This window comes from Heloderma suspectum, chromosome 2 (genome assembly GCF_057233095.1).
Source record: "Heloderma suspectum isolate Gila_16-S chromosome 2, 16-S_ref, whole genome shotgun sequence".
In the NCBI taxonomy this organism is placed as follows: domain Eukaryota; kingdom Metazoa; phylum Chordata; class Lepidosauria; order Squamata; family Helodermatidae; genus Heloderma; species Heloderma suspectum.
Genome location: NC_139459.1, coordinates 277,801,057 through 277,811,760, shown reverse-complemented (window position 1 = coordinate 277,811,760; position 10,704 = coordinate 277,801,057). Strand labels below are relative to the sequence as shown.

Genomic DNA, 10,704 nt, shown 5'->3' with positions numbered 1-10,704 from the left:
CTCATGATCCTTCCACAGCCATTCCTTCATGTACAGCATGGCTACCTTTGAGACAACAGGTGCTTCCAGGCAAAGCTTTTATGGTACCATCGCCCTGCCTTATTCATGGAACTTTATAGTGTCATCTTCCTCTCACTACCCTCCCGTGTTTTCTCATAGCTTCTTCCATCTTTTTCCATACTGTGGAAAACCTGTTAAGGAGGAAAAGAAAGAATAGCTGCATGATACCCTTCTGATTCTAAGTGCTAAGAGCCCTCTGTCTGGAAACAGCCAGGAAAAGGCTGCTGGACTGAGGAGAGGGGACTACTGGGAGGGGCTGGGAGAGAAGAGAGGGGAAGGGAGCCATTTATGGCTTAATTGCCAGAGCCCCAATCCATTTCTTTCCAATGAGCCTGGATGGGGATGGGGATTCCTATGCACATCAATAGGTAGGTAACCATGCGATCATGGAAACCCACAAACCAGCGGGACACCAGGAACTCCTTTGCTGCTGGATCTGGTCCCCAGGGGTCCAGATCCCCTCTTCAAAAGGTGGTGGTGCGTGCCCTGTGGGTAGGCCAGTTCTGTAACAGTAATAATAAATTATTAAATGAATTATTAAATAATAATTAATAATTATTAGTATTACTATTACTGTTACAGAACTTGCCTACCCTCAGGGGATGCACCTCCACCTTTGGAAGAGGGTTTGGGGACCCCTGGGGACCAGATCCAGCAGCAAAGGAGTCCCTGGCATGGTGTGCCCAGGCCAGCTCTCAGCCCTCCACCATCTCTCCTAATGATAATGATAAATAGTATTTTTATTATTATTATTTTTAGGAGAGATGTTGGAGAACTGAGGACGTGGCTGGGAGCGCTACACTCGTGGGGTGGCCGCGCCCACACACCCGGGGCAGGCTGCTAGCCCTCTTGAAGCACGCGATCCCGACAAGCCTTCGCCCGGCGCACCAGCTCTGCCCTGCGGGTGTGACTTTGCTAGGAACGGGCGGGGCGGGGCAGCCCCCAGCGGCGCGCCACCGCCTTGCCCGGCTCAGACAGAGGCCCGCGGAGCCGCCGCCTCGCATGCCCAACACGGGGGAGGAGGAGGCTGCTTCCCCATTGGCTGGCCCTGGCCGCATGTCTGAATGAGAGCGGGGAGGGGAGAAGCCAGTGCAAGCTGCGATCCTGGACGGCAGGAGCCGCCGGTAGAGTCAGCGGCAGACGGACCGCCAGACAGACAGGTAAGCAGGGGCGAGCCGGCTGTTGCAGGGAGACACCGCAGCTGGCCCGCCGCCTGGCCGCTTTAAAGGGGGAGGGCCCTTCATTCACGGATTGCGGGGTCTCTGTCTGCCCGGAGCTACTGCTCGCATTGCTAGGGGGCGCTGTGCTTGTAAGGAGCAACGCAGAGGGCGCTTCGTCGCCGGGTCGGCCTCCGTTTCCCGGGGCAGCGCTAGGGGACGCTGTGGGACAGGGCTCGCGGGGCGGGGGTCGCACGCCTCTCCCTTTGGGGCGCTTGGCGGCGGGAGTCGGCCGCGCTGGTTGCAACGCCGGCGCTTCGCGGCCCCCGCCTTGCCGTGGCGGCGGGTTGGATCCCGGTCCCGCACCACGAGGCTGGCAAGGTGGTGCGGGATCCGAGGTGCGAATTCCTGGCACGTTTGGCAAGACTTAGGGTCAGGCGTTAGGGACAAGAGCCCCCGGTGTCACTGGGCGCAATTCCACCTTCCAGTTTCGTCCTGTCTGGGGCGAGTGGCCGCATTCCCCTGGCGAGCTCTTGAAGGCGATTCCTGCGCTCTGCACAGAAGAGAGCCGGCTCCCAGAGCAGGGAGAGCGACTTGGCCTCCTGTAGACGCGCGCAGTGGAGGCTGGTGGTTCCCATGTCAGTGGAGCTGTGAATCCGCTCTGGGTTTCATTCGGAACTCTAAAGGAGCTATCCAGGGCGCGGAACCTATTTTTGGGATTGGGTTCAGCACCTTGGATAGGTCCTTTAGAGTTCTGAGTGAAACCCAGAGTGGATTCATAGCCCCACTGACGTCGGAGCCACCAGCCTCCCCTGGACACTCTCCGCCCCATAGGAAGGAAGACCAGGAAGGAAAGGAGACAGTGGCGCTCACCTGGGTCCACTTGAGCAACCCACCCAGGCTGGGGCAGCACCTGTGGAGGAGGAGGAGCGGATGTGTGTGAGCAGATGTGCCCGTCGTGTGGGTGCCACGGAGAAGGCCCTCCAGGGGACCATGCTTTCGAACTGCAGAGTGCTGGGTTTCAAAGCAGATTCCCAGCCTCCAAGGAGCGAGGGACCCCTCAGCAGGGGAGCAGTGCCTGGCTGTGGCTTAGGATGGTTGAGCAGGCTAAGAAAGCTGCTCCGCTCCCTCCTCACCCTTGAACACTTCGAAAAGAGGGCCGGGGCAGGTCACGTTTTTTCCTGTCGTTTTTTTGAACGTGGGAAAGGCGTTCCCATCTCTGTTGGTGGCTGGTTAGACTCAGCATTCCAGTGACTTTTCCACCGAGGGCGTGGGGTGCTTTCAGCTGAACGGCTCCTAACTCTGCCAATTAAAAGATGCTGTGCAGCTACTCCATCTTTTCCTCCTGAGCAGGCTATTTTTGAGGAAACAAAACAGATGGAAGAAGCAGTGGGAAAACACGGGTTACGCATTGAAGATGACATTCTCTGGAGCCCCCGTAAAATCCCATGAGTGTGACAGGGCCATCGTGACTGTACGATAAAAGCCTCATCTAGAAGCACCCTGGGTATCGGTAGTTTCCTTCCCATCTTCTTCATCAATCTGAGCTGAAAAGAGCCTCCGTGATAGGGGGGAAGGGTTGGGAAGGCCGCAGCTATGGCCAAGGGAGGGAGGGGCAGATGGACAGAAGTTAGAGTGGAAGGGCATTAAACAGCGGAGTGTACTGCTTTGTCCTTGCATGCAAGGAGGGTTCAGTAACACCAATATGCTCAGCATGCTGTGGGGAGGGAAAGAAAGGAAGCAAACTTTTTGCAGTGCCTTGCATATGTTCATGAGTGGTGCTCAGGGCCATCTCTACCATTAGGCAGAGCGACACAGTCATCTCAGGTGGCAGATGCTCAGTAGTGTGGAGAGGGCAGCAGCCCCTGGCCATCCCCCTCCACTGGAGGACAGAGGTATGTGTTTCAGGTAGCCTGCACTGCATCACCTAAGTTAGCCTATTGCCCTCAGGTGAGGTGGAGGATGCTGCCCCATCGCCAGAGCTGAAGTCAGATTTTGTTGCCAGGCCAGTCAGCTTGTGTAGGCAGAAAGACTGATGGGTGTGTGTGTCTTGTCCTTCACCTCAGGTAGCAAACTGTCTCAGGACAGCCATGGTAGCATTCTACAAAGCAGTGAAGAATCACATGACCTCCACCCCACCCCACACACACCCAAGTACCTGCTTTAGGATTTGCACCTGCCATGCTTTTTACTTGCTGTGCAGCCTACTGGGCACAGTCTAGCCAAAGTTAAACACTCCCCCCATTGGTTTCACAGGGAGAGATTTATGTGCTTTAAATCATGGGATTTGAATTATGTGATTAAAATCAAGGGGACATGTAGACTTGTATATAGTATTTAATAAAGTTTGTTTTTTTTTAAAGAAAGAAGTGGGACATATATGGGCTTAGTTTTGGCTGGGTCATGCACCACATTTGGATTTTTAATACTCAGCACTGATGCTAGGCAAGGGGTAGGTTCAAATGTCTATTTATTTAAATGAAATAGTATGTGCAGATAAATAATACTATTCCCTTACCCACCCACCCAATCTGGAAGAGATCTTGGAGGAACAGGGAGTATGTGGAGTGTCGAATTTGGGTCAGAGGCCTTTAGCTGCTTTCCCTTAGGGTTAGGGATTGGTGCTCCAGGTAACAAAGGGTCACCAATGTAACAAGGTTTTACAGAATAATATGAGAAACAAGAATACACTAAGTGCAAAATGAAAATTCAAAGCCTATAGCAATAGGTTCTGAAGGAACAAAAGGGATATAAATACAGTAATCATAGCCAACATTGATACGGATGTATGTCATAATAATAAACATGCAAAAGAAACATTTAGCATAAATAAAATACACATAAAATTATATTTTTCAATTAATAGAGTAATTCAACTTGCCAAAGTGAAATGAAAGCATGGGCAGATTCACATGGATCAGGGGAAAGCAACTTGATACCCTCCAGATAATTTGGATTACAACTCTTATAATTCTGATGAGCCATGATGGCTCAGGCTGATGGGAGTTATGGTCCGAAATATCTGGAGGGCACCAGGTTACCTACCCCTGACATGGATGCTTCCTCCTTCATGCAAGCAGTCACAAATAGTGAACTCATTCTCCAAGTGTGGATACTTATGCAGCCAAAATGGCTCCATGCACAAAGGAGAGGTATTAGCAGACCTGAGGGACCTCCCTATGGCTTGCAGATGTACAATTTTAAAAAGAAAAAACCCTAAGTGGGGGTGGGGGTGTCCACAGGGAGAACTCCAAATGGCTCAATGAGGACTGAGCATGTTCAGTGGCCATAGAATGCTGGCTGACTGTTTGGGGGGCAAGGGATGAAAAACCAATGGGTAGAGGAACTGGAATGGAAAAGGGCTTGGCTGGAACACTGAACAAGAACACTGCACGGTGCAACATTTTGTTGCAGATCCTTCTTGGAGTAAATGGGGGAAAGGGGGATTTACTCAAGGGGAGGGCTCCAGCAGCAGGGCTGCAAAAGAGCTCTGCCAGACATCTTGGAAAACCATTGTCAGCTGGACAAGAGAATATTGGTCTAGATAGACCTGTGGGTTGGCTCAGTGTAAAGCAGCTGCCTACGACAGAAACACTGTGAAGGCAATCAGACCAGTTAAGCGGGATAGTGGCAGCTGGGGGCTCCGACGTCAGTGGTGTGGTGAATCCGCTCCGGGTCTCAGTTGGAACTCTAAAGGAGCTCTCCACAGTGCTGCACCTATTTGGGGGCTGGGGTTCGGCATTTTGGATAGCTCCTTTAGAGTTCTGACTGGTTCTGACTGAAACCCGGAGTGGATATATCACCCCATTGACAATGGAGCCACCAGCCTCCACTGAAGGGGGAAATGGAACAGCTGCACATTGACGTGGAATAGAAATTTTGTTTTCTAGCCTGCCCAAATTCCTTGTCTAAAGATGAGGTGGTTACTTTCAGTCCAGAGGGCTGCAGTCCCCTTCAGGCTAGAAACACTGACCAAAACAACTACCCCAGTGAGCAAACCTTTACCTTCTGTCTAGCTCTTTCTTTTTCTAGTCCTTTTTTGGGATTGCCTTCCCAAAAATGTAAGAAGAGCCCTGTCTAGTTCAGCATCCCGTTTCCACAGTGGTCAAGCAGATGCCTCTGGGAAGCCCACAAGCAGGACATGAGGGCAATAGCCTACTCCTGCAAAGGGAGCCTAATATGCAATAATGCAAGAGTGCCGAACTTCTTTCAGCCCGATGGCCAAATCCCATTTCAGAGAAGCTATTGGGGGTTGCATTCCAGTGGTGGGTGGGGCTAAGGCAAAAGGGGTGGGGCAAAAGGGGCAGGGCCAGAAATACCGGCATATTTTAGCTGCAAGTTCTTACTGCCAGTAAGTCAGCCCTAGGAGAGGCATTTCAACCTTTTAGAAGGGGGGGGGGGTAAAAAAGCCAGGAAACCACCAATCAGGGGGTAGGGCCAGGAGAAGGGACATGGCCATCTGGGGAACCCAGGAGAGCCATATTTGCCCCCCAGACCTGAGGTTCTACGCATCCGCAGTAAGGGATATCACCACCACATCATTCTCTAGCTCAGGAGAAGCCTCAGTCTCCAGGAGATGAGAAAAAACGTGCCTTGGTGAAACCCCCACTGTGTTTAGCACAAAAATGAGGTACTATTTGTCCATTGTTGCAGGTGTTCCAGGCAAGGCACCCTTCCTAATTTAGCACTTCTGTTGAAAGGAAATTGCATTAATCAACACCCAAACTGCAATACATGATTGCTCAGAAAATAGGGAATTTGATCAAAGAGTGTGTGTGTGGAGGTAGAGGCAGGGGAGACTGGTGGTTTTTCAGATGATGTACATCTTCCTTGCAGAATCTTCTGTCTGGCCAGAGAAAGATCTCAAAATTACGCACCAGGAAGAAGCCATGGAGCTGAACACAAAGGTACGGCAGGAAAGATCCCACAGTGAGGAGGCCCCAAAAGTCATGTTTCAGGGAAAACCTCCCATGTCTGTTCATCGCTCCTGCGTTACAGCTGACACAATATAGATGCTCAGCAGCACCAGGAAGAGGTGCAAGCTATCACCTAGAAACAGCAATGGCACCCCAAACCCCAACTTTTTTTGCCAAGGGGAAAGGCACTTTAGTGCCACCAGGTGTGTAGCAGGGTCCTGCCCAGGGTAATCTGGCAGAGAGCCACAGTGCTGTACAGAGCATCACAGTTGTGTTATGCCAAGCCTACTCCTCTTGTGAAGGGGCCATAGCTCTGTGAAAGAGCATACAATCTGCAGGCAAAAGGTCCCAGGTTAATTCTCCAGTGTGTTTCCAGTCTTTGCAGATTGGATCTGCCGTTGGGTGTCATGGGAGAGCCCACACGTCGGAAAATCTTGCTCAGCCTGGTATAGGAGTATGGGCATTGGCTGTAGGGACCAATGAGGGGCTTAGCTCCCCCTCCTAGATTTCCTGTCAAGGCGTCTACATTGCTGCACCTCTCAGTTCCTGGTTGCCAGATGGTCCTATCCTTTCCGTGGACAGCCAGCCTCAAAGGGCTGCAAACTGTGCCCCAGACCGTGCGCCCTGGCTTCCTTGATCTTATCACTGGGGTTCCTGGGAGTCAGCTCTTGGCTTGTGCTTTGCCGCCACCAGTGAAAGAGCATGCAAGGCGGCAGCTGCACCCCAGCATGCTCTGAGATGTCGCATGTACTCATGCAGTTCACCTTGCAGATGACCTGCTTGTATTTACTTCCCTCGTTCACATTGTGCTGAAGGGGGAGTGCCAGGAGCCACTTCATGGCAAGTGGGCCATATATAGTGGCACAAGGGGTACACAGAGGGTGCAGAACTCCCAACCGCAGGCCCAATCTGGCCCGCTGGGATCCCCAGTGTGGCCCACAGAGGCTTCTTGGGTTCCTTCCTCGGTGTATCTGCTACCCCGGGCTACTGCTAGGAATGCCTGAGCAGCTGGGCCCGCCCTGCCAGTCCCATTCATGCATGCTGATGGCATGGAAGATGCTTCCCTATAGTGAGATCTCAAGCCCCTGTTGTATGCCTCCGAACCCTGGAACCACATGGGCATGGCCAGCCACATGGGTCCTTCCCTCCCAATTTCCAGCCCAAGTGAGAAAGAGAATGTACCCATGAAATTCGCCCCACCGCATATGATTCAGATTTCGGCTGCAGTGGCATGGGATCTCGCCATATGGAAGGGGCTCCCATGTCGCTGGGAGTATACGCAAATGGGGCGCCTAGGACGATCCCATCATCTCTCTCTGGGGTGGCTGCACTGAGCTGCCGGTTGAGAAAGATTCTGAGGGCAGAGCATGGCTTTACGAGGGGCGCATCCCCCCCCCTTTGATGTATCCTTCCTGTGCCACAGGAGCAACCCAGCTCCCCCCAGAAGCAGGGAGTGAAAGCTCGGTCCAAATCCACCGAGGAGATCCAGCCTGCCAAGAAGGTAACTGTTCCAGCCCGGCTCCACTTGAGCGAAGAGCCCTCAGTGCATGGCGAGAGTCACAGGTGGAGCACCCAGGCTTCGGCGAGGGGATCTCAAAGGCCAGGGGCAAAGCGGAGCTTCAGGGAGCAGGGCGCTGCCAGGGCACGTGCCGAGTCTAAGGGTTCCGTGGTGGGGGCGAAGTCCATGAACAAGCCCAGCGCTTGGGCTGACGGGGGGCGTTGCAGAGGCAGCTGCTGCTTCCTCCAGGCTGGCTGTGCAGCGGCTCTGCCATGAGGCCAGCCCCGATCCTCTTGTCCTGCAGCCCAGCCTTCCCCAACCTGGTGCCTTCCAGATACTTTGGACATCAGCTCCCATCAGCCCCAGCCAGCATGGCCGGTGGTCAGGAATGCTGGGAGTTGTAGTCCAAGCCATCTGGAGGGCACCGGCTTGGGGATGGCAGCTGCAGTCCATCCTTGCTATGTTGCAAGCTGAGCCTTCCGCCTGTCTGTTTGGGCCACCCATTCACTTTCACAGCGCTGCCTTGCGGGGCGCTTGAGCCAGGAGACGGAGATTCCAGGGCTAGCAGGGGGACACTCGGAGTCCCCTGTGGCTTCCGCCATCCCAGGCCCAGGAGAGGAACCCCATGGGGAGCCCTTGTTGCCTGAATGTCCATTGCTCTGGGACTCCGAGACAGGGAAGGGAGCGGGGCCATCGTTTCTTGGTAGAGCACTTGATTTGCATGTAAAGCAAGGGTGGGGAACATTTGGCCCCGCAGAAGTTGTTGGACTGCAGCTCCCACCAGCCCTAGCCAGCATGGCCAGTGGTGAGGAATGATGGGAGCTGCAGTCCACCAACATCTGAAGGGCCCCACATGCCCCACCCCTGATGTAGAAGGTCCCACTTTCAATTCCCAGCATCTCCCATGAAAAGGAGCAGGTAGCAGGTGATGAGAGAGACCCTGGGAAGCCATTGCCATTCAGAGTAGACAGTGCTGGGCTGGATGGACCAACGGTCTGACCCGGTATAATGCAGCTTCCTATGATCTGATGCCTCTGTCTTGCAATTATTGGTCCTCTAATAGACTGGTGCTCTCCTGGGAAGTGCCCTGGAGTCCAGCTGACCTTCTTGTGGGAAATTCTCTGTTTCTGAAGGGTGCGTCAGAGGGCCCATCTAAGGTCTGGGTTGCCTCATTATGATAATCCAGTATGGTGTAGTGGCTAGAGTGTTGGACTGGGAGTCGGGAGATCTGGGTTCTAGTCCCCACTCGGCCATGGAAGCTCACTGGGTGACTTTGGGGCAGTCACAGACTCTAAGCCCAACTTCACAGGGTTGTTGTTATGAGGATAAAATGGAGAGGAGGAGGATTATGTACACCGCCTTGAGTTCCTTGAGGAGGAAAAAAAGGCAGGATATAAATGTAATAAATATCTGGGTGGGCCGTGCGCACAATATGATCAAGTTGCCATTGAGGGCAAAGGCCCTGCAACCGTGGTCTCGGACCATGTTCCCAGCCAAGTTTCCAGAGTACAACTGTGTAGAGGGATCCCATGCCCAAGGCAGATGTCTGCTCTCCTATGAATTTGCTGGGAAGGAGTTGCCCCCGCTTCATGTTGTATCAGTAGATTGCAAGCTGCGCTCCGCGTTGGAACAGTCTGCCCCCCTTGAAGAAACTCAGTCCTGCCTCTCATTGCAGGCCTTCCACACACCCCAGAAGTCCTGGCCCAACCAGATGGATGGAGATGAGTCCAAGGTATGCTTCCAGCCAGACACGGGTCCATGAACAAAGGACAATTTATTTGCCTCTTCCCAAGGTCCCAATGATAGCGTCCTCCTCCGCTGCCATTTGGGAAGTGAGCCTGACAAAGAGAAGGATGTGGATTTCAGCTTGGCTTCCAACAGGGGTTTTGCTAACCCCGCACTGAGGATCTTATAAGCACTCAGGGAGTTCCTGAAGAGGAAGGCGTGGGGGGTCCAGGACGTATCACCGGGAGAGTGGGGGGTGGGGAGGGAGTCTAGGCCAACAGTGATGAATCTCGTTTAGCCTGAGGGCTGAATTCAGCTTTGGAGAAGTTCTTGGGGGCCGTGTTTCAGTAGTGGATGGGGCTAAAGGCAAAAAGGGCCAGGGCCAAAATAGCGAATACACCAGCATGTTTTAGCATAAAGCTCTCATTGCCAGTAATTCAGCCTTCGGAGAGGTATTTCAGCCTTTTAGAATGGGAAGAAACTGCGCAAAAGCTGGGAAACCACCAAATGTTGGGCAGTTGGGGGAAGGGGCGGGGCCAAGGGAAGGGGCGGGGCCATCTGTGAAACACTGGAGGGCCTGCTTAGGAGCCCAGGCAGGCCAGATTTGCCTACAGACCTGAGGCTCAACACCCCTGGCCTAGCAAGTTGTGGAGAAAATGGTGTTGCCAGCTTCCTTGCTAGCTGGGGTTCCCTGGAGCCAGGGCGCCATGCAGGAGTTCTCACACCAAGAAAGCATATGTTTGTCTGGCGGAGCATCGTGGAAGGTGTGATAGTGAAGATTCCTGGCTTTCTCCCCCTGCCTCTGAATATGTCCCATTCTGCTGTGCCCCCAGGGTTCCTGTCCCGTCCCGCCACTTAGTGCCACGCAGCAGCAGCAAACCTGAGAGGAGCAGGAGCTGCTCGAGAGCCGCTTGCATGGAGTGGAGTCATGCGGATTCCGTGTGCTGCTCCTTGGCCTGGCCGTGTTGCTCAGTCCTCCTGCCCTAGTGGATGTCGCTGTGGTTCTGTCTGTCCAGCTGTTGCTTTCCAACTGTCTGTCCTCTCTGTGGAGTGAGATCTGGGTAAATAAAGTTAGTTGGAACATCTTTTACTCTCATCTGTTGCATTTATGCAGGCACAGTTTGTACCAGCGCGGCCCTGAAAGGTGAGGATATGAAAGCGGAACTGGAGGCCAACGTGCTGAAGGACCTTGCGTCCCACAGAGTGGGCCATTTTGCATGATCACAACAAACAGTTGTGGCGGCATGTGCCAGGTGCAGTTTGCTGAACCTGGGCAGCATGGCTTGTTGGAGGGCTAAGCAACCTTAAAATAACCCTAGAACATCCCGTGGAGTATTGGAGGGTTGTT

At 53.3% G+C, this 10,704-nt stretch overlaps 1 protein-coding gene across 1 annotated transcript; it reads left to right on the top strand.

Moving 5' to 3' along the window:
* The first annotated feature begins 438 nt into the window (after positions 1-438).
* LOC146354641 (uncharacterized) lies at positions 439-10,442 on the top strand. Its single transcript, XM_084829815.1, has 6 exons — positions 439-552; positions 980-1,220; positions 6,054-6,124; positions 7,557-7,696; positions 9,307-9,363; positions 10,190-10,442. The coding sequence occupies exons 1-6, from the start codon at positions 439-441 to the stop codon at positions 10,341-10,343; spliced, it is 777 nt and encodes a 258-aa protein (XP_084685941.1). The 3' UTR covers positions 10,344-10,442.
* Positions 10,443-10,704: the final 262 nt, after the last annotated feature.

Coding starts and splice junctions, on each gene's coding strand:
- LOC146354641 (XM_084829815.1), top strand. CDS start 439: ATGCGATCATGGAAACCCACAAACCAGCGGGACACCAGGAACTCCTTT. Junction 553..979: donor TGGTGGTGCGTGCCCTGTGG/GTAGGCCAGTTC, acceptor TGACTTTGCTAG/GAACGGGCGGGGCGGGGCAG. Junction 1,221..6,053: donor ACGGACCGCCAGACAGACAG/GTAAGCAGGGGC, acceptor TCTTCCTTGCAG/AATCTTCTGTCTGGCCAGAG.